At 52.9% G+C, this 25,548-nt stretch overlaps 13 protein-coding genes across 13 annotated transcripts; 7 read left to right on the top strand and 6 right to left on the bottom strand.

Annotated features, from left to right (window-relative positions):
- Window positions 1–675: 675 nt before the first annotated feature.
- BDP81DRAFT_414344 (zinc-binding dehydrogenase) lies at window positions 676–1,792 on the bottom strand. The gene has a single exon (XM_060589354.1). It carries the CDS (start codon window positions 1,726–1,728, stop codon window positions 772–774), a length of 957 nt encoding a protein of 318 aa, XP_060452223.1. The 5' UTR covers window positions 1,729–1,792; the 3' UTR covers window positions 676–771.
- A 1,473-nt stretch (window positions 1,793–3,265) lies between these two features.
- Window positions 3,266–3,604, top strand: BDP81DRAFT_456880 (uncharacterized protein; the record flags this gene model as incomplete). Its single annotated transcript, XM_060593222.1, has 1 exon — window positions 3,266–3,604. One exon carries the CDS (start codon window positions 3,266–3,268, stop codon window positions 3,602–3,604), a length of 339 nt encoding a protein of 112 aa, XP_060452222.1.
- BDP81DRAFT_364111 (uncharacterized protein) lies at window positions 3,379–5,156 on the bottom strand. The gene is made up of 2 exons (XM_060586482.1): window positions 4,262–5,156; window positions 3,379–4,206 (listed from the first exon to the last, which is right to left on the bottom strand). The coding sequence occupies exons 1-2, from the start codon at window positions 4,959–4,961 to the stop codon at window positions 3,773–3,775; spliced, it is 1,134 nt and encodes a 377-aa protein (XP_060452221.1). The 5' UTR covers window positions 4,962–5,156; the 3' UTR covers window positions 3,379–3,772.
- A 287-nt stretch (window positions 5,157–5,443) lies between these two features.
- BDP81DRAFT_305600 (homoserine O-acetyltransferase) lies at window positions 5,444–7,003 on the top strand (the record flags this gene model as incomplete). The annotated part of the gene is made up of 1 exon (XM_060583191.1): window positions 5,444–7,003. The coding sequence occupies one exon, from the start codon at window positions 5,444–5,446 to the stop codon at window positions 7,001–7,003; it is 1,560 nt and encodes a 519-aa protein (XP_060452220.1).
- A 1,135-nt stretch (window positions 7,004–8,138) lies between these two features.
- Window positions 8,139–9,029, top strand: BDP81DRAFT_444749 (NUDIX domain-containing protein; the record flags this gene model as incomplete). Its single annotated transcript, XM_060591873.1, has 2 exons — window positions 8,139–8,231; window positions 8,292–9,029. The coding sequence occupies 2 exons, from the start codon at window positions 8,139–8,141 to the stop codon at window positions 9,027–9,029; spliced, it is 831 nt and encodes a 276-aa protein (XP_060452219.1).
- A 19-nt stretch (window positions 9,030–9,048) lies between these two features.
- BDP81DRAFT_16675 (NUDIX domain-containing protein) lies at window positions 9,049–10,038 on the bottom strand. The gene is made up of 3 exons (XM_060582118.1): window positions 9,773–10,038; window positions 9,372–9,705; window positions 9,049–9,306 (listed from the first exon to the last, which is right to left on the bottom strand). Exons 1-3 carry the CDS (start codon window positions 9,803–9,805, stop codon window positions 9,068–9,070), a joined length of 606 nt encoding a protein of 201 aa, XP_060452218.1. The 5' UTR covers window positions 9,806–10,038; the 3' UTR covers window positions 9,049–9,067.
- A 1,004-nt stretch (window positions 10,039–11,042) lies between these two features.
- BDP81DRAFT_307283 (ATP synthase F0) lies at window positions 11,043–12,871 on the top strand (the record flags this gene model as incomplete). The annotated part of the gene is made up of 6 exons (XM_060583353.1): window positions 11,043–11,385; window positions 11,441–11,554; window positions 11,607–11,739; window positions 11,792–12,218; window positions 12,296–12,500; window positions 12,588–12,871. 6 exons carry the CDS (start codon window positions 11,043–11,045, stop codon window positions 12,869–12,871), a joined length of 1,506 nt encoding a protein of 501 aa, XP_060452217.1.
- Window positions 12,872–13,736: 865 nt separating this feature from the next.
- BDP81DRAFT_305362 (Sir2 family protein) lies at window positions 13,737–15,356 on the top strand (the record flags this gene model as incomplete). Its single annotated transcript, XM_060583163.1, has 2 exons — window positions 13,737–13,890; window positions 13,972–15,356. 2 exons carry the CDS (start codon window positions 13,737–13,739, stop codon window positions 15,354–15,356), a joined length of 1,539 nt encoding a protein of 512 aa, XP_060452216.1.
- A 784-nt stretch (window positions 15,357–16,140) lies between these two features.
- Window positions 16,141–16,907, bottom strand: BDP81DRAFT_16655 (uncharacterized protein). The gene has a single exon (XM_060582116.1). It carries the CDS (start codon window positions 16,573–16,575, stop codon window positions 16,177–16,179), a length of 399 nt encoding a protein of 132 aa, XP_060452215.1. The 5' UTR covers window positions 16,576–16,907; the 3' UTR covers window positions 16,141–16,176.
- Window positions 16,908–17,353: 446 nt separating this feature from the next.
- Window positions 17,354–18,864, bottom strand: BDP81DRAFT_456873 (uncharacterized protein; the record flags this gene model as incomplete). Its single annotated transcript, XM_060593221.1, has 2 exons — window positions 17,354–18,653; window positions 18,710–18,864. The coding sequence occupies 2 exons, from the start codon at window positions 18,862–18,864 to the stop codon at window positions 17,354–17,356; spliced, it is 1,455 nt and encodes a 484-aa protein (XP_060452214.1).
- Window positions 18,865–21,028: 2,164 nt separating this feature from the next.
- On the bottom strand, window positions 21,029–22,539 carry BDP81DRAFT_16639 (uncharacterized protein). Its single transcript, XM_060582113.1, has 3 exons — window positions 22,089–22,539; window positions 21,629–21,789; window positions 21,029–21,460 (listed from the first exon to the last, which is right to left on the bottom strand). The coding sequence occupies exons 1-3, from the start codon at window positions 22,495–22,497 to the stop codon at window positions 21,365–21,367; spliced, it is 666 nt and encodes a 221-aa protein (XP_060452213.1). The 5' UTR covers window positions 22,498–22,539; the 3' UTR covers window positions 21,029–21,364.
- Window positions 22,540–22,777: 238 nt separating this feature from the next.
- On the top strand, window positions 22,778–23,582 carry BDP81DRAFT_414319 (uncharacterized protein). Its single transcript, XM_060589353.1, has one exon. The coding sequence runs from the start codon at window positions 22,945–22,947 to the stop codon at window positions 23,350–23,352; it is 408 nt and encodes a 135-aa protein (XP_060452212.1). The 5' UTR covers window positions 22,778–22,944; the 3' UTR covers window positions 23,353–23,582.
- Window positions 23,583–23,789: 207 nt separating this feature from the next.
- Window positions 23,790–25,374, top strand: BDP81DRAFT_456872 (amidase signature domain-containing protein; the record flags this gene model as incomplete). The annotated part of the gene is made up of 2 exons (XM_060593220.1): window positions 23,790–23,910; window positions 23,969–25,374. 2 exons carry the CDS (start codon window positions 23,790–23,792, stop codon window positions 25,372–25,374), a joined length of 1,527 nt encoding a protein of 508 aa, XP_060452211.1.
- Between the last annotated feature and the right edge of the window lie 174 nt (window positions 25,375–25,548).

The following is a 25,548-nucleotide window of genomic DNA, read 5'->3' as shown; positions in this document are numbered from 1 at the left end:
ATATCCACATCAGGCCCAAGGCTCGCACTCAACAGTTCACTTGATATGCCTTATTTTTCACCATGAGTTATGTCTGAAGCATCAAACAGACACACGGATCATTGAGCCATCAGGCTAGAACATTGTAGTCAGCCTTGGTGGCAATAAGAATCGGAAATCTGAGGGGATAGAGATTGATCAAGATGAATGTAGAAGTGTCTGCTCTGCATATATCTGTCAAAGGCGCCTCTACAGATTTCTAGAGACTCAAGAAAGCGTCCGCAAATTGCGGGAGCATACTTACTTCATGAAATGGAGTTGCGGGAGCCTACTCAACGAATAGTCATTGAACAAGCTAAGTAGAAGGGGTAAACAATTGGCTGTATTGAGAGGAATTTAGTACATTATTAGTGACCTCTCAATATCTTTATATCGAAGAAGCAAATGAGCACAACTTTAGAAAAGGATGTAATCTGCACCTGTCAGACTCTCTGTGAAGGGCTGGGCCGTAGAAGCGGGCAAAAGTGGTTTCCAGCACACCTGCCAACTGGGCACAGCCCAATATCAGTCAAAAGGTGCATGAATACAAGTTCCGGACTTAAAGTTTGGCTCAGTTACACTTAAGTAATCGGAGCCTACGCCAGGGCCAGTCCGTAACACCGCCAGAATGTTGGCACCGATATGGAGGTGTATGGAGCGAATGAAGTCGTTAAGCATTCCCGAATAAGGGCAAATGGTTTGTGTTCTAGCTTAGCGTGGATTACCAAGAGCTCTAGTTGCTTACCGGTAGATTCATTTAAACTCAATGACTACCTTACTTCCCTTATCTCTTTGCCGGGAATACTCCCAGGCTTGTACCGCCTCTGCAAAAGGAAACGACTTTACTACCAACGCTTTTAAAGCGCCCGCCTCAATCATCTCAGATGCTCTACACAACCGCTCAGCATTGGGCCATACAATAAAGTACTTGTATCGAAGTCCATGTCTCCCAACTGACTCTTCCGGTACAACATTTCCGAAAGCCCATGGAGGCGGTGGATCAGCAACAGTAATGATAATCCCATCCTCAGCCACAATCTCCCAGGCCTTGCGCAGGATACTCCCGCCCACCATGTCGATGACAACATCCACAGCACCGATTGATGAGGCCCAGTCTGATTCATTGTAGTCCAAGACCTCAGCGCCTAGCTGCCTCAAGGCTTCGTGATGTCGCGGTGAAGCCAGCGCAAGGACATGAGCTCCGGTAAACTGAGCAACCAACTGAACCGCGATGAATCCGACCGCGCCAGAGGCTCCGGCGACTAGGACAGTCATGTCGGCGGTAATCTCCCCGTGGTCCATGGCAGCCTCCCATGCCGTAAGAATCGGTATCGGAAGAGCTGCGGCTTCAAGATGAGAGATAGCAGCCGGCTTCGAAGCGACTTCGTCTGGCAAGCAAGCGACATATTCAGCTTGGCATTGTCCGCGGTCTGCCGAAGTGAATGCAAAGACCTCTTGCCCGATGACGAGGTCTCCGGTGTAGCCTGGGCCTAGTTCATCGACCGTGCCCGATAGCTCATGGCCGGGAATCCGGGATGCGGTCTCGTAGAGCTCAGGCCAGCCGAGCTCATCGCCAGTGACTCCGGCGGCATGGACCCGGACCAGTATTTCGGCGCCTTGAGGCGTGGGCTTCGGCGTTATTGTATTTGGAATGATTTTTGGTGACTTCTTGTCGCCCAATATTTGGATCGCTTTCATCTTGTTGACCATGGGTCTTCCTGAAATGTGATTGTTGGCTGAGTCGCTAGACGGAGAGTAAGATAAATATTGTCAGGCCCATCCCAGTACACTCGTTACAACGATTGTCATACTATGCCTATGAAACAATATGGTCTTACACAAGCATGACTAAGTTTGCCAAGGATATGCCAGTATAAGGGGTCTTCCACTCACTATATAGATAGTCGGGATATTCCCATAGCCACTCGTTCTTCATACTCATCAATACATCCCATTGACCCCCTACCTGATAATCGCTGCCCAACAAATATAAAGTATCTTAAGGAAAAAAGGGTCGCTCATGCTACGGGGATATCATAACGGAAATCATATTCTCTTTTGATAGGGAACTAAATGTTGTTGTACCGGCCTTGTCCTTCCACTTTGGCGGGTATTTCTATCGGGAACCCGTTTGGGCGGGATTCGCTCGCGGCGCTTGCGGGTATCCGCAAGTATGTACCGCCCCGGGTTCCCGTTCACTTGGGTATCCACACTTCTCGACGGCGGCGACCCGGGCCGGGCTTCTACGATTTCGGGACGGGTAAGGTGCCTTAGTAGGCACATTAAGTACGAGCCTCAGCCTATATCTTCTGGGTCCAAAACCTTGTGTCTGATGACTAGAAACTTGTCATCATTGTGATCGTTACAACGCTTATCACCCGCGCATTACCGTCAAGAGAAACAAAAGAAACCATCGTTACGTGGTTTTCAAGCCGTCTTAGAATTAAAATCAAAGATTCAAGCATTCAGGTAATACACAGGAGCACCTCCCGGCTATTTCTATACTGACATTTTCCAAGTATTGCGCGACCCCGCGAAACAGTCAAAGTCCTATCCCATCGAGTGCCACTTGACCCCATTTTCGCCAAGGGCGGGGTAGAGCCAATAAGGGGTTGTGAATCTATTCAGTTAACCATTAGGGGCATAGTACCTCAATTTCCTATATAATTTAGGTGTGCCAGAGGTTCCAGCACTCTCCATCAATACACAACGGTACATTGCAATCTAAGCAGCCCTTCCGTGTTTTCTTTCTTTTCTTAATGAGGTTATTCCCAGATATCTCACCTAGGGTCTGGCGGGCCCTTAATGCTTTCTTATTACTACAGTAGGAACAAAGTGAATTAGCCCCCCTTGATCCCTTCCTGTGGTTTTCCCATGGAATAGAGGTATTCCTTTTGTCTGTAGCCCGTCTAGGCCGTGACCGGAGGTTCGTGGGGCCGGACTGTTGCCGCGTCACAGCGCTCTGGCGTACAGCTTGTATTACAAGCAGCAGTAAGGTCTTCTGGAAGGATCTCAACTACTATACAGCTGCGTACAGAAGTATCAGAAGCATCAGAAGCAATAGAGGTATCAGAATCACTAGAAGACATCGCAGCATCAATCCAAATGGTAGTAATAGTGGTGATAATACGCAAAAGAGCATAGGGATAAATGACGTACTGTTAAGTACCCCTTTAAATGCGGGGTAAAAAAAGGGTAAAGAGTGGGTATTCTGGGTCTTGGCGAAAATGGGGTCAAGTGGCACTCGATGGGATACGACTACAAGCTCGCCAACGCCGAGGGAAAGTCGATAGTCGGCCTCGAAGTGACCTACCCACCCAACAGTTCCACCCCTCCCCACCGACACGTCGGCGCCACGGTGGTGGTGAACATCGTTGAGGGGATATTTCTCAGCGGCATGAATGGGAATCCGCCAAAGCTGTATGACGTCGGAGAAAGCTTCATGGAGCTGCCCGGCTGTCACCATACAGTGGGAGAAAACCCCAGCAGTGAAAGTCGAGTGGTGTTTGTTGCTGTCTTCATTGTGGACACCAAGGTCTTGGAATCGGGATACGAAGCCCTCACTGTGCTGGATGAGGGGTATTGAAGAGCGGTCTGCCAAAGCATAGCTGATATATACAAGCCGTGTATGGGGTATACCTTCATAACTTCGATAGGCAACACCGCTCTGCGGTGTTGATTACATTACAGTGATCATGAGACGTTATGACTGGTAGGAAAAATACATACTGGTGCGGATCATGAACAATACAAATCAAACAGCCCAGTAGATCTCAACCTTGACACTCTCCACGTAGTTGGCCCAGCCACCAAATCTTGCCTTGCCCCATACCGTGACCACGTCTCCCAGCTTCAGATTGCGAACAAACTTTCCAGTCCCGGTGCCCTTACCGCGACCTATCTCAGCCAGTCTGTCGGCATCGGGCGACTCTGGGTGAATGTCGTCGGTCCAAGACCATACCACCTCATGGTCCATAAAGTCCCTGTTAGCAGTCTTATTGGTTTGTATCTTGAGATTCTCCAGCGGTTGAAGGCCATGCGAGTAGGCGAGCTTTCCATCGGCGGTAGGTTCGACGGGAGGATATATCGATTGAAGGCCGCAGGTGCAGAGTTTCGTTTCGTTGGTGAAGGGTGCCTGTTCGGACTCGGTATTGGAGCCGTCTTCTGCCGTCTTGCAGGATCCATCGCCTGTTTTTGTTAGTACTTGTAACTATTTCATTCCACGAGCAGAAGTTCAGCTTACAGGTGCGCTCCTTATCAAACTTCTCCAAGCCAGCCTCGAACCAGGACCAAGATCCTCGGTAGGACCCACGATCGCCGTGTCCACCGCCCCAACCCTGATCTTTGCTCCGCAACTTGAAGACGATCTTCCGCACCGGGTGGGTCAAAGTGGGCGGCGCCTTCATGGAGCCTGTGAAGTATTCTCTCGGGGCCTCGGAGACCATTTCGGTGGGGCTCGACGTGGGTTCGAGGAGCGTCAGGTTGCGGAGCGGCTCCGTTACGGGAGACCCATCGCCCGACTTTGGCGGGAGCGGAGCCGTCTTGAATGCCGGGCCGACCTTTTTGAAGTCGAGGAATCCGATGGGCGGACAACGCAGAATGAACTTGTTCTCGTCTTTGGTGGTACCGACGACGCGGAGGGCGTCGCGTAGAGGTGTAACTGCATGATAGATGCTGGCTTCGGAGTGCGGCCAGTATTCGGCCTGGTCGATGATGAGGTCCAGGAGCTCGGGAGGGAAGTTGAAGGCTTTTTCGAGCATCACGCGAACGACTATGACATCGACGTGCGAGGGCTTGTAGTTTCCGGGCTCCTGCGGAGCGGGGCCCGAGTGGTCGTCTTGGTTGTCTGATTGCATGATGCCGACGGCTCTAGCGATGATAGCACCAGCTGCTACTGTTGCGAAGGTTCCGGCGTATTGTTGGAATTGGGAGAAGAAAGACATGTACGGATTTGCGTGGAGGAATACGTTGGGGACGATTGTAAGAGGAACGGTGGGAAGAGGGGTAAGAGTATGTGTAGGCGCAGTTTACTGTAGGGATCTCATGGTTATGGTACGTGTGGAGGCGACGTCAGCTAAGGCAATGTGTCTGGCAACTTTCAAAGGTTCCCGTCATTTCGGGGTCGGTGCACGGAGGCCTGCAGCTTAAAATTGACGTCAGTGGGGAGGTGGACCCGATGGTGGGATTGCGAAATGTCACTGCAGAGGACCCTTGCTCGGTTCGATAAGCAACTCTTATCGATTAGCATCACGTGAAATTACACCATCGCTAGCCACTGACCGAAGACAATGGGTCGTCGATGGAGGAGCTCCGGCTTACAAACCGAGAACCGATGGCGTTGATATTTCTGTCGCAAGTGACCTGAAAGATGGTCCCGAACTCTTCATAGTTCCCAATTGCCATTTTTTTGTCCGTTTTTGTCGTGATGAAGTGCCAAAGAATCGCCTCGCAGGCCTTTCGCCAGGCCCGCACACCAGCATCGCGCGTCCAAGCTCCCTCCGTTTTCCGGAGCTCTCAAGTCGCGGCGGCCGCTCCTCTTGGCAACCGACAATGCGCCCACCAATTCCACTCCAAGCCAGCGCGAAAGGCGTCGAACAGCCCCGGCGATGCGTCGAACCCGGCAATGGCATTTCCATGCCTTGACTCCCTCGAGAACCGATCAGCGAGCCTCGAGGCACGATACGAATCGAGCGGCCCTGAACCGTCCTATACCGCCGGCGCGACAGAAATATACCACTGCAAGGACCCTTTCCTGCTCGACTGGGGTGGTGTCCTACCTGAATTCGATATCGCATACGAATCTTGGGGCAAAATGAACGCAGACAAGTCCAATGTCATTCTTTTGCACACTGGCCTCTCGGCGTCCTCGCACGCGCATTCGACCGAAAGCAACCCCAAGCCCGGTTGGTGGGAGAAGTTTATCGGACCTGGACTGGCCTTGGATACCGACAAATACCATGTCATCTGCACAAACGTAATAGGAGGCTGCTACGGCTCAACGGGACCGAGCAGTATCGACCCAGCAGACGGACAACGATACGCGACACGGTTCCCCATCTTGACCATGGAGGACATGGTGCGCGCGCAGTTTCGCCTGCTAGACGGCCTCGGCGTAGACAAACTCTACGCCAGCGTCGGCTCGAGCATGGGCGGCATGCAGTCCCTCGGCGCAGGCGTCCTCTTCCCGGACCGCGTCGGCAGGATCGTCTCCATCAGCGGGTGCGCCCGATCACACCCCTACAGCATCGCGATGCGCCATACGCAGCGGCAGGTGCTGATGATGGACCCGAATTGGAACAGAGGCTTCTACTATGGCAGGGTGCCGCCACACGCCGGGATGAAGCTCGCGCGCGAGATCGCGACCGTCACGTACCGCTCGGGCCCGGAGTGGGAGCAAAGGTTCGGCAGGCGGAGGGCGGACCCGAGCAAGCCGCCTGCGCTGTGTCCCGATTTCTTGATCGAGACGTATCTGGACCACGCGGGTGAGAAGTTCTGTCTGACGTACGATCCTAACAGTTTGCTCTATGTCAGCAAAGCGATGGATCTTTTCGATCTCGGCAGGGAGAATCAGGTTGCTGCGAACGCGAGGAGGGCAGAGCGCGAGAATCTCCTTCAGTCTGGGGAGTCACCTGCGCGCAACGATGCGGCATGCAGTCTCACGTTGCCCGAGAAGCCCTACGTGGAGCAGCCAGAATCCAACGCCGGTGTGGCCGATCAACCAGTCGAAGTATCCTCCAGGCCCCCAGAAGACTTGATCGCAGGTCTGGCACCTCTGAGAGACACCCCTGCTCTCGTGATTGGTGTGGCAAGTGACATCCTCTTCCCGGCCTGGCAGCAGAGGGAAGTGGCCGAGGCTTTGAAGCTCGCGGGCAACAGGAACGTCGCGCACTATGAGCTGAGTGAGGAGATGAGTTTCTTTGGGCACGACACATTCTTATTGGATCTCAAGAACATTGGTGGAAACTTGAAGAACTTCCTAGGATAAATTAGCTGGGAGGGAGACAACTGCCGGGAACGTGTAAAAGGTGGTTGGAGTTGAGGAGAAACTACTGCATGAAATAGGTTTTTGGGAGATGTTCCACTTGCATACTAGGTAGCCATGTACAGCACTCAGACAGGAAAAGCATTGATGAGAATAGATTTCTGGCCATGATTTCTCCGTTTGCGAGCTCTTCCTGCAGTCGATGCTTGCAAGAATGCTTCCAGGAAGCAAGCGTATGAGCTACTTCGCTATAACGATAGCCACATAAACCCAAAAAAGAGTTCACCACCGGTGTGGCCGCATCTCTTGGCGGTTATTATGGTGCTCATGCTGGGTTCGTATGCGGACTCGAACTCGAAGCCAATCGAGTAGGCTGTAAGGGGGATTGTCGACCATTTAACCATTCCACCATCCAGCCAGTTTGTCCTGACCCCCCGGCCTAGAGGGGCGCCTGCTGTTGCTGGTGACAGAATTGGGACTGAGGGGGGGTATATAGGCTTCTTATGTATATTCAGTTATGTGGAAGGAATGGCCAGCCAGCACCTGCCCTTCTAGACAATGTGGCTCCTGGGGCAATGATTCAGGATTGTGGCTTCAACTACCATCCGCACATCCTGGGCTAGATGCAAGAGTAGGTGTCTGCATTGGGGAAGGTTGCTGAGGTATTACACTTTTCGTTATCCTTCTCTGTGAGTGAAGAATGGGACGTTCTATCCTCTAGCAACAGGAGAACAGATAACCCAATGGGCGAAAGTGAAGGGGTAGCAAAGTCTAGTTATAGGTCGACAGAATGAGCCTCTGATATCTTTGATTCACCTAAGATAGCCATTGTTGATCAACCGCGAGCCTCCGGGTTGTGCAGGGGTAAAGCTCTGGGCAACCCCGGTCAAACACTAAGCCGAAGGAGGCCCCGCCAATCCGCTTCATTGGTCTGACGTCAATCAACTCGTCTACATCAACACTAAAAGGTTGTAGAACTGCATCTTCCATAAACAATCTCAATGAAATGAGAGTAGCCGCGCTTGTTTCTCGACAAGCCCTCAATCGTCTCAACAGGAGACCAAAGTTCAATATCTTTCAATCAACTCTCATTCAGCCAGGCCTTCCCAACACGCATCGAAGTATCATCATCCGAACCATGTCGACAGTCACGCTGAAAGACAGCGGCATCCAAATCAAGCTACCCAATGGCCTCTCAGAAGACCAACTCCTAGGTTTCCGACCCTTCAACGTGTGAAGCTACTCCCAGAATTCTCTCAAGGGTCAGAAACAGAGCTGACCGTCAAGCCAGGATTGGATCAAGGGTCTCAGCAACTCCCTAAGCCTGCAAGCCAAGAGCAAGAGTCACCCATTTCACCAGGATCCCTACCGCCTACGCGGCATCACAGTCCAGGCCTTCGACATCTTCGGCGCCCGCCGCGTCAGTTTCCTTAAAGTCGTAGCCGACGTCAAGAATGAGGCGGGAGAAGGACTGCCCGCCATCGTCTTCCTTCGCGGACCCAGCGTCGGCATGCTGGTGATGCTCATCCCCGACGACGCGCCGCCCGATAGCGACGAGCGCTACGCCGTACTGACGGTGCAGCCCCGCGTGCCGGTCGGCAGCCTGTCATTCGTGGAACTGCCCGCCGGCATGGTCGACGACAGCGGTAGTTTCGTAGGCGCGGCGGCAAAGGAGATCAAGGAGGAGCTTGGCCTGGAGATTCACGAATCGAAGCTGACGTGCTTGAGCGAGCTGGCTGGCGCGGGCAGATCAAAAGGAAACGAAGCCGAAGAGGGCTTGGCAGAGGCAATGTACCCCTCTGCTGGCGGATGCGACGAGTTTGTGACGCTTTATAGCCACGAGAAGAGGATCCCACGCGAGCAATTGAAGGAATGGAGCGGCAAGCTGACTGGATTAAGGGATCACGGGGAGAAGATCACGTTGAAGCTCGTGCCGATGAAGAATCTGTGGCGGGAGGGCGCGCGGGATGCAAAGTGCCTCGCCGCGGTGGCTCTTTGGGAGGGTCTCCGGCGCGAGGGCAAGTTATAACTTGGACGGAGGCAAGCATTGGCAGGCGTGTAGCACCATTAAAGCTTGAATTTCTTTGCTAATTCGATGCCTTCGGCAATGGTCCCCACGCGAGCATCGATCGCGTAGCCTTCCTTCTCGAGACGGACGCACTCTGCCCAGAAGTTGGACAGTGACACGGTGAAGACCTCGATGAATTCTCCTTCTTCTAGCTCGGCCTTTGGGTTCTGGTTCTCGGGGAGGGAGGTGTCGATGGTGACGTGGATCATGCGAAGGTTTGTGTTGCAGAAGCCGGGATCTAGGAGCAATGGACGTTAGTTGAGCTATCCCGGGGCTCATACGGAGTATACTCGAGCAACATACCATTGAACATGATCGGCGTGGTCTCAGACACCTTGCCAACGTATCCCGTCTCCTCCTTGAGCTCGCGCACGGCAGCTTGCTCGGCCGTCTCGCCTTCGTCGACGAGTCCCGCGGGGACTTCAATGCAGACCTTGTCAATGGGCGGACGGTACTGCTTCTGCAGGATGATCTCGGGTCCGGTGGGCTTCTCGAGGATAGCGACGATGCCGACGCCATCAATCTCACCGTTCTTGGGGCGGGTGCGGCGCTCGGCAGATTCCCAGGTGCGGGCGTTGCCGTTCTGGTCGTCGTAGTTGATTTTGATGAGCTTGATCCAGCGCGCTTCGCCCTCGCCCTGCGATTTTACGGGTCAGCTAGGTGTGGATTGTAGACTGGAACTGCTTAAAGTAAGTTATGCTTACCAGAGGGCTGGTGGCGGTCACTTTGGCAGACATTGTGGTGATGCTTGTCTGGGAGTTGGAGGAAAGGCGTTGGAGCTACAGTTGGATGGCGGGGTAGCTTCTGTCACTGCCCCGGACTGGCTGGTGCTTGCGACCCCGCGGTAGTGACCTCCCTTAGTCATCATGCAGCTCCTGCCTACAGGACATTTTCCACCTGAACATCTGAGGAAGGCAGAAGCCACCGATATCAAAGTCAGACGGCAATTGTTGTCGGATACCATCGCTACCTTGGACTTCGCTTGGGCAATACCCGCATGATCGCCTCATGACTGTCGCAGACAATGCATGCAGCCAGAATGTCGACCACGTACTACCCACTTGCGCAGCCAGGATCCCGAAGCGTCCAGTAGAGAAATCAGTGACATCTCTTCTACTCTCTGAGACGTTTTTTCTTGCGATACGAACTGAACGAGAGCGGCCTCGGTCCGAGAACGCTATCTTAGCCTCGCAGGGTAGCATCCTATTTCAACGTTCCTGGACGCGTCACCACGTCAGTCTTCAACAAGCTTTTTGACCACCGTCCCAATTCTGGAGATGTCCAAGGGACCCCTGTTCGAAAAGTACCCGCCGGGTCGAAGTGGGAGATTGATGGTTCTGAACGTTTGGACGAACCTCCCACAGATCGTCGAGGAGCAATCATGCAAGAACTTCTGGGGGACCCGCCCGACATGGAGAGGAGAGGATAAACGCGAAGTCGAGTTCAGTCCAGCAGGAAAATGGCCGTTGTCATGGTCAACGAACAAACTTGCTTCTTCGGGCTTCTATTGCGCCGATGAATGTAAGACGCACGAGGCCCTTGCAAAAGTTTGTAACGGGGGGCGATAACGCGCTATCGCAGGGCTCATTCGTGTCATGTCTATCAGTTGTGGAAAGCGTTCTCCGCGGCGGCCAACTGGCAGTCTGACTCGTATTTGTCGCTGGCTCAGCGTGCCTACAGGGACTGGCCAGCTTGGGCGGTCCACGACCAGGGTCCGATTCCTCCGTATTACAGTTGAGGGCCGGCGACTGGTTAGCGACGCGACACTCGCATACCTTTCATCGACCTTCCTCTCCGGGAGGATTGGTGCTATTACACCACACTTGGCACCACACCCGGTGGTATCTGAGGCTCTGTCTTCAGAGCAGACTTATACTTCTTCAAACTTGTTTGAGACATCCGGCTTCTTCTTTTTGTCCGCTTCTTTCTCTATTCTAGCCACTCCTTTAGTCGTCACGAACGACACATTACAAGATGGCGCCAACGAAAGCGGTTGACGATCGCAACGGCGACATCGAAAGCAGGCCTGAAGAAGAGACACCGTTGTTGCCACACGACTTGCCACTTACAGTCGACCCGAGCAGGAGATATCAGCTCAAGGTCATTGGTCTGGCAATGACCTTTATTCTTATCGTCGAAGTTGGCGCCTATCTCCAGATCCCGCCTTCATACCAGCTCATGGAAGAAATCATCTGTCGCAAACACTACCCGGACCACATCATCTCGGCAGAGGATGATGATGTTTGCAAGGGCTCGGATGTGCAGGGCGAGCTAGCCATGATCAAAGGCTGGCAAAACTCATTCGACTGCGTCCCGTGTGCGTCTCGCTCTCTAAACCTGACTATCAAACCCGGCTAATTTTTCATTTGCAGCATTACTTACTGCGATTCCCTACGGAATCATTGCAGACAAGTATGGCCGCCGCCCAGTCCTGTCCCTGGCCATGCTGGGTATCACATTGGAGCTTGCCTGGATGTTGCTTCCCTGTAGGACTTGAAGACGCTTTCCCTACCAATGAAACTTGCTAATTGACGACAGTACTGTGGCCCAACGTTCTCCCTCTCTGGACTATGTGGTTCGGAGCTGTCTTCCAATTCATAGGTGGAGGCGCAGGCATGATTCAAGCCATGACTTGGACCATGATCTCTGACGTTGTCCCCATTTCCAGCCTGTAAGATTTGTTCACTGCCAATACCGGTCACCCGAAAGCTCATATCTGATAGGACCGCGGTTTGCTACAAGATTGGCGCAATCGCGCTCGCGGGAGAACTTGTAGTTGCGCCCCTGAGCGCCTACCTCTTGAGCAAGAACCCTTGGCTGCCTCTCAGCGTTGGCATGGTCCTCTTGATCATCGGCACTTGCTTGCCACCCTTCATCCCAGAGACGTTGGACCTCCGCCGCGCTGCCGATCAGGAGGTTGAGCAGACACCCTCGCGATCCGAAGAGGATGCAAGAGACAAGCGCACACTTCAGCAGCAGATAGTCTTCGCCGTGAAGAACGACATGGGTCATGTCTACACCTTTTTGATAAAATCCAAGAGCGTGATTTCCCTCGTGCTCGGGTTTAACCTTACAGTTATTGTAAAGTATGTCAAGATAGATATCATGTCGCAATACGTGCATAACTTATTGGGATGGTCTTGGGCAAAGGTGAGTAGCTATCGCGCCGTCTCAGTCTCACACATACTTCATGGTCCCGTGGCTGATCATTCCTTTTTACTACGTAGGCAACACTCCTTGGGACCGTCTCAACGGCCACGAACATGGTCATGCTACTCGCCATTCTTCCGGCGCTGAGCTGGCTGATCACCAAGCGTACGGGCGTCCATCCTCTGGTCCGGGACCTGTGGCTCACCCGAATGAGCGGCATCCTCCTGGCTATCGGGTGCTTCATGGTCGCCATTGCATTCGCGCCATGGTTCTTAATTACCGGTATGCTTACCCTGGTTCTATCAACCAACCATCTGCATCGGGCTGGGCCCAGTCCTCATAAACCCAGATTGCTGACCTTTGACATAGCCCTCATCATCTTCTCAATGGGCACCGTTTACACAAATATCTGCCGAGCAATTCTCAACGCCGTCGTTGAGCCGCACACAGTTGGCACACTGAACACAGCCATCACCTGGGTAGAGCAGGTGAGCTTGCTCGTTTCGGCGCCGGTAATATCGGGCTTGTTGAAAGCCGGCAACTCAGCAGGCGGCATCTGGCTTGGTCTGCCGTACATGGCGGCGACTGTCATGGCTATTGGTGGTACTGCGATTGCGTTTACCTATCGTCTGCCTAGAGACAAGATCCGCTAGATATGGATCATGTTGGTATCTGGGAAGGATAGACGTCGATTTAAGGAAGACATACATACCGACCAGGATATAGAGGTGTACAAACTACATATGAGTCCCCTCAATGCGTATAAAAAATCCAAAAATCAAAGTCACAATGGCTAGGGATCTTTGCTCTCATTGAGAATTACCCCTTTTGAAGGAAGGAAGGAACCGAAGTTGATATCTTCAGTGTCCTCCATGTTGCAGAGCTACTCGAGTAAGACTGATCCAGAGCTAGAATACTGTAGATTCCCGTGACTGCCAAACTCACTCATTTCATTGGCATGACTCACCCGAAGATGGCAAGATTCTAGGTCATTGATAGACGAAAACCAACACCCAATGAACATTTGCTGACCATTCCAGGTTACCTGCCCCTATTCCCGGCCTTGACCCGCGCCGCCCGCCACTGCTGTAGGGCTCATCCGATAACGATAAGAGCTCCAAACGCCCGAGCACGACGCTGAGGGATGGCGGGGGTGGGGTCACCGCATGATGTAACGGCGAAGCGAGCCAACGACTTTTTTGCGAGTCGCCGGCGAGGCAAACAGCTGCCTCTGACCATCCAACCACACCTCACATATCACCTGCTTTGCGTCACTCTCTAGGCTACCCTCGCACTTTGACCGAGACATTCTCACAGAGCTTCTTTGGTAACGCGACACATATCTCTCAAGCTGTCGTAAACCGTTCTCTCTTTTACATCAACCTGCACCACAACATCACCAGACTTTTCTCCCCGCTATCTCCGCCCACCAACCCCGCCAATCTGCCCATCATAGGCCGCCGACGCCGCGACAAACACCCCAAGGGCCGGCCCAACTCCAACCAGCCGCGCAAGAAGATGGGTAACGAGGAGTCGACGATGCTGGACGAGAGCGTCCAGCCCAAGACGCTCGAGTCGCGCTCGCTTGATGCCATTGCCGACTACATCAGATCCGGCGATGTCAAGAAGATTGCCGTCATGACCGGCGCCGGCATATCCACAGCCGCTGGCAGTATGCACTCCCCCTTTGACGTTATTTGAATATCCAGATTACTATGGAATGCTGTGAGGATTCTAACAAACTCCCCTCTAGTTCCCGACTTCAGATCCCCCGGCACCGGCCTATACGCCAACTTAGCCCGTCTCAACCTCCCCTACGCCGAAGCCGTCTTCGACATCTCCTACTTCCGCAAGCACCCCGAGCCCTTCTACTACCTTGCCAAAGAGCTCTATCCGGGGAAATTCCACCCCACGGTCTCCCACGCTTTCATCGCCCTGCTCGCGAAAAAGGGTCTCTTGCAGATGAACTTTACACAAAACATCGACTGCCTCGAAAGGCGCGCCGGCGTACCGGACGACAAGATCATCGAGGCGCACGGGAGCTTCGCCACCCAGCGCTGCATCGAGTGCAAGGACACATTCCCCGCCGACCGGATGGAAAAGCACGTCCAGGACGAGCATGTGCCCAAGTGCGATTCCTGCGGCGGGCTCGTGAAGCCGGATATCGTCTTTTTCGGAGAGGCGCTGCCGGAGATGTTCCGTGACAATACCCATCTGCCCGCCATGGCTGATATCATTATTGTAATGGGTACGAGTTTGTCGGTCTACCCCTTTGCTGGCCTAGCCGAGGCCTCGCGGTCTGGCGTGCCGCGGCTGTTGCTCAACAGGGAGCGTGTGGGACAGATGGGTCGCAGGGCGGATGATGTTGTCGAATTGGGAACGTGTGATGCCGGGGTTCGTAAGCTTGCTACCCTGCTTGGTTGGGGCGATGAGCTGGAGGCTCTCTGGCGCGGCATTGTGGGCGAAAAGGAGGCTGAGAGACAGCTTGCATCGGCTGCTGGCGAAGGAGAGGAGGATTTGGAGGAGGAGATCCGGAGGGTCACTGAAGGCGTTGACACGGCACTCAAGCTCGACGACAAGGAAGAGGAAGAAGAAGAGGAAGAACCCGCCGCGAAATCTGCCAAGGAGGAGGAAGAAGTCGGCTTCCCTCTACGGCAAGACGGCGGGAGCGACACCGAGGACGCGCAAAAGAGCATTCCCGAGGGCGTCGTCCAGAGAATGTCCAAGGCAATCCAGGGCCAAGGCGGGGAGATTGGCACGGACATCAAAGACGATCGCGGCCGCGAGGGGAGGTTCATCAACGGATCTGAAGGCGCACCGCAGGACGCAAAGGACTTCCGGATTGCGGCCAAGAAGAAGATTCAGCTCGCGGCGCAGGGGGCCGCCACCCCGCTCGACGAGGTTGCGATCATTTTCGACTCTAATGCGCCTGTCGCTGAGATGAAGCACGAGGACCCGAAGAGCGCTGATTTGCTTAGTGGCGTGTCGCGATATGAGGAGACGTCTGCGCCTGCTTGTAGTGTGGACAAGGAGACCTCGAGTGCCAAGGCCGAGTTGGCTTCCGCTTCCACGACACAAGTAGCTCCGGCGACTACAGAGAAAGAAGAGAAGTCTTCATCGGGAGACCCGAAGTTATGATCTTACCAATGATACCTACTCTGACTCTCCCTTGGATATCACGATAACGGCCACAACCGCACCTTACATGACAGTCAAGTCTTCTATAACTCGCTTATACCCACATCGCGGATTCGCGTTGGTTACACTCAAGGCCTCTTGTATTCAAGAGGTACATAGATATCTATATCTCGTTCCTATCTTGATCTGCCCGTTGACGTTTGTGTGACACCTGTGGATAAAACAACCTGTTGACCATTCATAAATCCTGAGCACCAGGTGGAGGTTTCTTAAAGGACGACGAAAAAGAAAAAGCTCCTCGACGGGAAATCGAACAAAAGGTCAGGTTGCCAGAGGCTCGAGGACTTTCTGGTTAGTACTTAGACTCCCCCATCATACCCCTCGACCACCTTCCCCCGACCTTTTATGAATGGATAAAATATTTTTGGGCCTAAGTAACTCTCGCCCCATGCCTAGGGAGTCTTTGAGACCTCGAGAAAACCTTCAGATGAAATAGTGGAGCATCGTTCAGCTTATTTCAGCGAGGAATACACAACGGGAGGTCGAATCCAGTCGCTGATCAACATTCAGCTACTTATAGATGTTGTTTGAGGCCTTGATTACGTCCGATGGGACATCTCGGTCCCGGCAAAGCTCCTACAACGTCTGCTCATTGGAGCCAAGATCCCTTCCAACCAGATATCCTATCTCACTCATTCCGACGCACACTCCCACCGTGGAAGGGCTAGCCCAAGCATCCAATCCGTGACGTAACACCACTACCTAGAAACACTCAATAGAAGAAACCCAGCGATGATATAACGGGTGCAGAACTCCTCCATCATGTCTCAATATCCTCCATCGGCACCTCCTCCCGCTCCTTCAAACACGGCGTCTCAGCCCACATCCCGCTCCAGCACCGAAACCAGCCGTGCCCGCACCTATGGAGCGTGATTTTGGGCAGGAGCCGTAGGCACCGTATGTCCTGGTGCATGAAAAGAAAGTGCCCGCGCTTCGTCTCGTAGTTGAGGCACTGCGATATCAAGAGCTTTCGGCTGTGCGAGTTGCGGCAGCCGTGGTTGCCGTTGACGGATTGCCGGCCGCCGTTGAAGTGGAAGAAGCTGTCGACGCGTTCGCAGGATTTGGGGTCCCAGGAATGGCAGCGGGTATTGACTACGATGTAGTCGGCGGTGCAGGTTGTGAGGAGCAGGGTTAGAATGAGGGCTAGGGTGAGGCGCATTGTGGTGTTCTCGTTCTCCGTGCTTCACGGATTTTCCTCTGCTTGGTGACTCGGAGGGCGGTGCCACTATCCTGCTTTTTACCAGTATGTTGGGTTTCAACGTTTGAAGTTTTTAGGAGATCAGGATGCTTTGCTTACTCTAATGAAAGTTGGAGATGGATTCTTATGGACGACAAGACTTCATCGACGATGCAACATCTGAGGTAGACGCGGTATTGCTCGAGGATTCTCCAGTGTTTTTTGCAGCATCTTTTGCGTAGTCTGCGTCCAGGAGTGTGCTTATATACTGGCTCACCTTTTTGACCTTTTCGATACTTTTAATTGATGTCGGGAGGCGTAAGTGCAGTGTTGCAGATGATATCAACGCCTCGAACCGTTGCGGTATGTAAGTAGGTTATGGCGGCGCCTAATCGGGCAACGGGGACCTGGGTGACCGGGCCATCAATTTTTTTTCACATCATGTGCCTCCCATGAAATGGGCAAAGCCGATGGGGTAATATCATGTTGCAGTGGGTGAACAATACTCATGGTTGTCCTCCCATTGCTGATGAAGTTGATCTTGAAAGCACCGGCCTAGACTGGCACGACACACTCTAAGGAAATAGCTTTCTATTCAATGCTGACGTGTGGTTTATTATCTAATTCTACAGCAGACAACCGAAAGAAGAGATGGATAAGAAGTAGATAATGTTGTGATAAAAGAAAAACATGCCGTCTAGTAAAGGTTCTGCGCCATGTAGCACCCTAAGTTCAGTCCCCCGCGTCTTTCTTGCTTTCATCACCGGAAACTTGAAATCTTCTCCATCACCCGCGAGAGCAGCATCGATCCACCAGCACTGTTCTCTTGGCGAAGAACCCGCGCGACCATGAAAGCAGTCAAGGCGGCGACAGGGATCGTAGCGATGACGCTCGCCTTGCTCAGAGTCATAGCCTTCTCCTCCACGGTCTTCTCCTCGCTATAGGGCCACTCGTGGCCCGAAGAAGGCGGCTTCACGCCCTTCAAACTCAGGCCACCGGCAATCTGGTCGCTGTAAAAGTCGAGCCACTTGGCAAGCGGCATGAGGGACGCAATGTACTGGTGCACCAGGCGGCCCTTCCAGGTATCCCAGGCCGACATACGCATGGCCTCCTGGCACTGCTCGACCATGAACGCCAGCATCTCCACACGCTGCTCCTCAACGGCGACGAACGCCTTTGAAAGGGTGGGCAGCTTCCACGTTGCCGCAGCAGAAGCACCCTTGCCGATAATCTTTTGTTCCTGGAGGGCGTTGACCAGCGAGGCGCAGGACTCGATGCAGCTGTTGCCGCCCTGGCCGACAAGCGGGTTGAACTTGTGCGCCGCGTCGCCGAGGATGACGATGCGCCCGTAGTGCCACCGCCTCATCACAAAGTGCGGAAGGGCCGTGACGCCGCTGTACTCGAGGTTCTCCACCACCTCGCGGAACCGCAGACCGTTGTCCGCAACGAGGGCGTCGACGCTGCGGTCGAACTCGCGCTGCTTGTCCTCGTCCGTGAAGCGCGGGATCTCGTCGATCGGGTACGAGCGCTGGCCCTCGGGCAGCGTCCAGAACCAAAAGACAAAGACCTCACCGCCGGGGCCGCCCATGCAGCCGGCCACGGTGCCCTTTCCGCTGGCGCCGACTACTTGGCTGGGGGCAACGCCGGCCATGGGCTTGGCGGTGCCGAAAATGCAGGCGTGCTCGCAGGGGATGTTTTGTCTGTCGCGGACCGGAATGGCGCTGGAGTCGTCGTTGGCGTCTGCGTTCCTCCACATTTCCTGTCTGATTGTGCTGCGTACGCCGTCTGTGCCGACCACCATTTGTCCCTCAAAGACGGAGCCGTCTTTGGTGTAGACCAGGGCGCTGTCTTTGAGATTCTCTACTCTCTGGACTTTCTGGTTGAGGAAGATCCTGTTCTTGTCCTTCAAGTGCTCGTACAACACGTTCAAAAGCTGGAAACGCTCCATGAAGATACTGGGGTAGCCGTGTCGTTTGGTGAGGAGGCTTCTTGACTTGCGGGTCATGATGCGCTTGCCTGTTGTGCTGTTTCTGACAATCTGCTCTTCGACGGGCTGGCCTCTGGCATGTCATCGTAGCATCCGAGTTGATCGAGAATTCGGAGGCCGTTAGGGAACAGGCCGATGCTAGCTCCGACGTTGGGTGTTACTGTGCCGTAGGCCTCGAGGAGCACATAGTCGACTCCGAGGTTTTTTAGCATCAACGCCAATGCCAGGCCCGTGATGCCACCGCCGACAATGATGACCTGTCGCTTTTCCTCTTGGACCGCCATGGTGTTGATACGGAGCGAACTAACAGTTTGTTGTAAGTGTTCGAAAGAATCTAGTTTGTTTGATGCTGCTGATATTGATGACCAGACTGAAGTTGTGAAGGGCAATCGAAGCTCTTATATCTCGGGTATCTGCCAAGCTTGGCGATCTGCGATACTATCGTGAGCCGGACTTTAGAGTTGTGCAGTCCGTCGTCGTACCGCAACACTTCAGAAAGGGTATCATTGAAGCGGGAAGTTCATGGGCCCCGGAAATGAATCTTCCCTGGGCCTGTAGGCCGGCGGGAGCGATGCCACGCAGCCAGGCCCACCAAGCGCTTACCATGAACTCCATACGGAGTAGTAGCTGCCGGGTTCGCCACAGATTGATCCGTGACATCGACGTTATCTGATTCATGTAGCGGGGGTAGCAGCACAGGACACCATGGGCCGTTTTATCACCAGTTCCACTTGTTTCGATGAAAACCAGCCCGCATACAACCCACCTCTAGAACGCAGGGCCTTCGAGTTGCGGACTGCGGACTGCGAACGCGGTATACCGGCGATATCGCCGTGGGATGCGTGGCCCGAACCTTGGGAGGCCGAGCTTTTCGTCATCGGTCGGCACTGAGATTCCCGTATTTTACAGTTCAAGGGCCGTCTACGGTCCGCTCTCAACCTATCCTACATGCCTGGACGATGTGGGTTTCGCCCGTGTGAGGCGGGAAATATCCGCGATCAAGGCAGGGTGGACGTTTCCCCTGAGAATAAGATGCGGGTCTTTCAAATTTCAACCGTGCAGGTTTGCCTCAGACTTAGCGTCCTATACAAAAATCCGAAAAGCAGTTAGAAGTCTCCGAGGACAAGCGCATTCCCACTTTGGTCAGTCTTTTGGCTGTTGCCTTTCTATCACTTACCTACAGCAACACATGTACATTTCACGTAACGTGCTTGATAAGCGAGTGTCGCAGACAAGCGAGTGTCGCAACCAATTACAGCTACAGCATAACAACGCAATCGATGACTTTTCTTCTATAATAAACTATGGCGCTAAGTAATAAAGAATCTTAAATATAACTAACGTGGTTCATCAGTCAGCCGGCCGGACCAGTCAGCCGGACGTTTTTTCCCACGTCCACAACAACATCTAGTATTTCTCAACCACAACGCATTAAATCAATTATTGGTTATCGCTATCAGAATCTCCTGATGATTTGACATCTTTGGAACAGGTTCGTGCATTATACCCAGTCTTACCACACGCACCACAGCGTCTCCGAGTCGGCTGGGCTCTCTTTGATGGACCCCCCTCCTCATCCTCTCGAGGTGCTGGACGTTTACCTTTTTGTTTCTCTTCCAGCAAACCCTGAGATTCCTCTATACTAAGTGCCCCTCCAAGCTGCACACGCGACCTTTTAGCCCTCCGATGCTTAGCAAGTGCTACATTCGCATCCTCAAGGGTACGAAGCCGATCAGTCAAAATAGTGATTGAGTGCGCCATTGCCTACGCACCCTTTGACAATTGCTCAACTACAGCAATAATTGGTGTCGGTGAGCTTCCTTTATGAGCAGAGATCCGGCTTTTGATAAAGTTAGACTTTGAGACGGCTTATTATAGGTTAGAGGGCGTTTGCGACTGCCAAGGTGGTGGTGTTGAAGGGTTGGCCATAGGAGGTGTAGGCGTCCGTAAATGCACATCAAGCTTTTTGATAACATAGTCTGGGTCCCAAGGTGAAATTCCAGCGCCTTGGAAAGCAGACCTGATGTTTTCCTCATTAAAAACCTTGTTATGGGCCTGGTGGAAGGCAATAAAGAACTCAGACTTGGTAATGTGATTTATGGAGGCTCTAATAAATAGGTTGATTTTATCACCGTATGCGCGTTTTAAAGGCGAGTAAAGCGCAATGTCTAATGGCTGTAATAGATGCGACGAATTTGCAGGCATACTGACCGTTACAATATTGTTCTGCTTGCAGTAATCGTCGAATTCGGCCGATAAATGGCTCTCATGGCCGTCGATAATGAGCATCCGGTAGACGCCCTTAGTTCGGTTCTTAGTATGTTTGTCGAAGTGTTTAATCCAGTCAAGACCCGTCTGATTATCCGTCCATCCATTAGCAGTGGGCTTGATGACCCAGTTGCCCGGAAAACCTGATTCCGTGGTCCAACCGGCAAGGTGATGTACGCCCTTGACGATCACGAACGGAGGGATGCACCACCCGCCCGAATTGATACATTCAATGACTGTAGCACATTCACGGTTACCCGGCTGGACAGACTTTGCTTTGCCGCGTCGATCGGCGCGTATTACTACTATTAACGCGGTGATCATGCCCATCATGAAGCCAGTCTCGTCGAAATTATATAGGTCCTCCTCTTGGATTCCATACTTGGTCATCATGTTGCGTAACAACACAAACCACTTTGAAATAACCTCTGGGTCTTCTTGAAGAGCCCTTTGATAATCGTATGGACGATTCAACTTGGTTTTCAGAGCAGGCTGTGAGTCCACAAACCGCCTGGCTTATCGCTTGCCAACAGGCTCGGCATTACGCACTCGCAGCAGGAGATTGGCCATATTTTCCACACCGCCAAGGCGCAAAGGAAATCCTCTAGAATCCTGTTCAATAACGTATTAGAGGAGTGTTTTCTCTTCGATCGGATCGAGTTTATATCGTTGGGGTTGAGTTTGTTCGCGTCGCGGTCGGTTATTTATTCTATCGGCTAAGGTGCTCTTCGGGATACCGTAGGTCTTTGCGGCACGCGAAATGCTCAAGTTACTACCTACAGCGCGTATCGATCGGATCGCTTCAATCGCAAGAATGACTTTGTCTTCTTGGGTGTAGATTGGCATTATGGTTGTTGAGATTTTACACGTCAAAGGTTTAAGTGGTTTGGACATAAGTGTGTTTAGAAAAAAACGTCCGGCTGACTGGTCCGGCCGGCTGACTGATGAACCACGTTAGTTATTTAAATTATAGAACTTAATTACGCTTAAAGAGGGGAAGCTAGTTAAGTATATTCTCGACTTAGATTTCTGTGTTACGAGCAGGACAAGGCAACCAACTGTGGCACAAAGCAAAAGCTTCGATAATGATGACTCCGGCATCATTGTCCCTTGTTCTGCATTATATAGCTACGCGCCCACAGTGACAAGTTGCGGCGGGCGTAACATATAATATAACAGTATAGTATGACGGAATATAATCGTATATAAGTAAATAGGGGGGCATAGACGGGTTACTTACCTCTCTTAAGGAATATTAGGTTGGGTAGAAAAAAGAGGAAACTGATCGGCATGTTACGCCCGCCGCAACTTGTCACTGTGGGCGCGTAGCTATATAATGCAGAACAAGGGACAATGATGCCGGAGTCATCATTATCGAAGCTTTTGCTTTGTGCCACAGTTGGTTGCCTTGTCCTGCTCGTAACACCCCGGGCCGGTACGTCAAAGGGTCTGAAGGTGCCCGGCCGCCCGCGTTCAACGGCCGGGGGTTCGTGGGGCCGGACTGTACTGTTATCGTACCGCTCCGGCGTACAATCGGCAGTGCAAGCGACGGCGAGGTCTTCAGGAAGGAGCTCAACCATAATATAGCTCCGTACGGAAGCCCCGGAAGCCCCGGAAGCCCCGGAGGCATAGGAATCGCTAGAAGACATCGCGGCATTAAACAAAATGATAATTTTAGTGGTGACAGTAAGGAAGAAAACAAAGGTTTAAATGATGTTTCGTCATGTACTCATTGAAGTGCGGAGTACTAGTGGGCACGGTAGTGGGTAGTTCCGGCCTTGGCGTTTTTGACGTTAATCCGCACTCGATGGGATAGGAACAAATGAGAGAATCACGTGATAACGCACGTGATGAGCTGATTACAGAGTGCTGATGCTATTCCTATTTAGTGACAACACATCATCGACTGCGGTCGTTCTATCAGCATCCGAGCACGCCCGCTTCTGTCGCGCGTTCTATCGCGTCGACCTGTTCTATAACCTCTTTAGCCCTTCCGACGCGAAGTTAGATGGCCAAGATAATCTTACGAAAGTAAGCGGGCGTTACTACAATCGACCTTTGAGGACGACACCTGCTTAATCGAACTCCCCAAGGCGATGGGGGATGTAATTGAAGAATTTTCCGATGCTACATTGGAAGAAATGAACACGACTGAGCTTGCCATGATGATTCCTATCCGCGAGGATAACTGGGATACAAATAAGGGCCCTTACGCAGCTTGGTATGCCGCCCACACATGCGTTCCGTCAGCCGGATGGATCATGCTTGGCGAGCACGCCTGGTTGCGATGGCGTGCCTATGTATTTTGGGACTGGGCTCACATTCAACAGAAAGATTTACTAAAGATCTTCGCGACCATAAGAGATGAAGACTATGAGCCTTCCCCCGAAGATTTCGAGGAGATGGAAGAGTCCTTCGATCAGAGATCACAGATATGGGAAGAGAGGGGTACGGGATACTGGAGCAAAGATGATACCAGCCGCATAGTCTGGCCAAGTCCATAGCGTGATCTTTATTCGCAACCAGCCGGCTTCTCATGGTTCACGTAGCATGGCAATGAACATAATTCCTGAGAAACCGTTCTTTGTTTATGAAGTAACTTATGACCAAGTTTAGTTCTCAACGAGCCCTCAACCACGTTTATCAAGAAAGCCTGCAAGAAGCGTTAATGTGAAGCGACGCCTTGAAAAGAGAACGAAAAAAAAAACATGGCACTGCTTTGGACAAATAGCTGCCGTGTGGAAAATGAGATAGAAGTCTGGACTCCGTTTAGCGTAATAGGGTCGTCGGACGTGGGTTCGGACCTTGAACCCCACCCCAATCGAGCTTAGTCATGCATCGGCCCTCGGTGAGTTGACCCCAACGTTCACCGAGACGAGATGCTCTCCAAAAAGTCCACGAGCTCCATGAAACAAGGTCACAGGTTAGCCATTGCAGCCACATGTCTTCTCACGTTAAGCTCTCGCTGTTAAATCTGCGGCCACTGAGATCAAGATGCAGCGCGCAAGCTACACGACAGCAGAGACGCTCACACCATGACTTCAATCACTTCGTGCAGCTAGGTACGAGACAGCTCGCACATCCCAACCCGATTGCGCCACAGCTAACAGAAAGACGCAGATGCCTACGAAGCAACGACAGCTGCACCTGAAGCAACCCTCGAATCGGCGACCAAGTTCAAGCTAGCGGTAAAGGACAATATCGCGACCCAAGGGCTCCCGACAACATGCTCCTCCGCCATCCTCTCCTCCCATAAAAGCCCCTACGAGGCCACCATCGTGCGCCAGCTACGAGAACGAGGCGCCCACGTCGTCGGAAAGACAAACATGGATGAATTCGGCATGGGATCCCATTCGCTGAACTCGATTCACGGCCCTGTCATTAACCCGCTGTCTGCGACGCCCACCTCTGCTGGCGGAAGCTCAGGGGGCAGCGCGGTCGCGGTTCAGACTGGCGGGGCGGACGTTGCGCTGGGGACGGATACGGGCGGGTCAATTCGCCTTCCTGCGGCGTACTGTGGTGTCGTGGGATACAAACCTTCCTACGGCATGCTGTCAAGGTTCGGGGTCGTTCCATATGCGAACTCCTTGGACACTGTTGGCCTGCTTGCTAGGGAGGTTGACGTTATCGAGGATCTGATGTTCAGCACGGGGCTAGATGGGGAACACGATTTCCAAGACCCGACATCCTTATCGAAAAGCTTCCGAAAGAAGCAGCTGGCCCAAGCGGCAGCTGGCCGGTCGCAGCTCAGAATCGGCATACCCTTGGAATACAACATCGAGGAATTGGACCCCAAGATCAAGACGGCCTGGTCTGACGCAGCAGACCTTTTACAAAAATCAGGCATAGAGGTGGTTCCAGTATCATTGCCGTCCACAAAGCATGCTTTATCAGCATACTACGTCATCGCGCCAGCAGAAGCATCTTCCAACCTCGCCAAGTACGACGGCGTCCGCTACGGTACCCGTGGCGATGAGAGTGACGGCGCAGGCGAGGTCCTCTACTCCAAGACTCGCGGCCTCGGCTTCGGCGAGGAAGTCAAACGCCGCATCCTCCTCGGCGCCTACAGCTTGAGCTCCGAGGCAATGGACAACTACTTTATCCAAGCGCAGCGGGTGCGCAAGCTTGTCCAGCGAGACTTTGACCGCGTCTTCAGGCTGGAGAACCCCCTCTACGACGAACAGCAGTTCGACTTGAGCGACATGAAGGACGAGGTTGAACTTGAGGATAAGTTTGGCCCGTCGCAGGTGGACTTCCTGCTCTGTCCTACTGCGCCGACGTTTGCACCGCGCATTGAGGATATCAAGCGGCAGACGCCGGTGCAGGTGTACATGAATGATGTTTTTACGGTGCCGGCCAGTCTGGCTGGGCTGCCGGCCATCAGTATTCCTACTAAGATCAAGGCAGGGGATGAAGAGGCGGACGGTAGCCGGAATGTGGCGGGTCTCCAGCTGATCGGTCAGTACTGGGATGACAGGCGGTTGCTCGGCGTGGCCAAGAACCTCCTTCATCAACTGTCTGCTTGATCGTCGTAAGTCATCTGCTAGAAGACCTTGTAAGAGTTTACGTCGCCGTGTGAGAAGCCGCGTCCTGGAAAATGTACTGTACAGTGAAATACAATGGAATATACCCTGGGGGACCAATCCACCCACCCTTTCATCTGATCCTCGACGCCACGAGAGAAGCCTCTATAGGTCAGG

Source organism: Colletotrichum phormii (genome assembly GCF_030913505.1).
Source record: "Colletotrichum phormii strain CBS 102054 chromosome Unknown BDP81scaffold_1, whole genome shotgun sequence".
Classification (NCBI taxonomy): domain Eukaryota; kingdom Fungi; phylum Ascomycota; class Sordariomycetes; order Glomerellales; family Glomerellaceae; genus Colletotrichum; species Colletotrichum phormii.
The sequence above is the reverse complement of the archived record's forward strand: the minus strand, read 5'-3'. Positions and strand labels throughout refer to the sequence as shown.

What these genes read in the sequence shown, in the direction of transcription:
- BDP81DRAFT_414344 (XM_060589354.1), bottom strand. Translation starts at nt 1,728, where the DNA reads ATGGTCAACAAGATGAAAGCGATCCAAATATTGGGCGACAAGAAGTCA.
- BDP81DRAFT_364111 (XM_060586482.1), bottom strand. Translation starts at nt 4,961, where the DNA reads ATGTCTTTCTTCTCCCAATTCCAACAATACGCCGGAACCTTCGCAACA. An exon ending in GTTTGATAAGGAGCGCACCT is followed by an intron (nt 4,207 to 4,261) that starts GTAAGCTGAACT and finishes TAACAAAAACAG; the next exon opens with GCGATGGATCCTGCAAGACG.
- BDP81DRAFT_16675 (XM_060582118.1), bottom strand. Translation starts at nt 9,805, where the DNA reads ATGTCTGCCAAAGTGACCGCCACCAGCCCTCTG. An exon ending in TGACCGCCACCAGCCCTCTG is followed by an intron (nt 9,706 to 9,772) that starts GTAAGCATAACT and finishes GTAAAATCGCAG; the next exon opens with GGCGAGGGCGAAGCGCGCTG. An exon ending in CACGCCGATCATGTTCAATG is followed by an intron (nt 9,307 to 9,371) that starts GTATGTTGCTCG and finishes CATTGCTCCTAG; the next exon opens with ATCCCGGCTTCTGCAACACA.
- BDP81DRAFT_16655 (XM_060582116.1), bottom strand. Translation starts at nt 16,575, where the DNA reads ATGCGCCTCACCCTAGCCCTCATTCTAACCCTGCTCCTCACAACCTGC.
- BDP81DRAFT_16639 (XM_060582113.1), bottom strand. Translation starts at nt 22,497, where the DNA reads ATGTCTTCTAGCGATTCCTATGCCTCCGGGGCTTCCGGGGCTTCCGGG. An exon ending in CCTAATATTCCTTAAGAGAG is followed by an intron (nt 21,790 to 22,088) that starts GTAAGTAACCCG and finishes GTGGTTCATCAG; the next exon opens with TCAGCCGGCCGGACCAGTCA. An exon ending in CGATCCGATCGATACGCGCT is followed by an intron (nt 21,461 to 21,628) that starts GTAGGTAGTAAC and finishes GTTATTGAACAG; the next exon opens with GATTCTAGAGGATTTCCTTT.
- BDP81DRAFT_414319 (XM_060589353.1), top strand. Translation starts at nt 22,945, where the DNA reads ATGGGGGATGTAATTGAAGAATTTTCCGATGCTACATTGGAAGAAATG.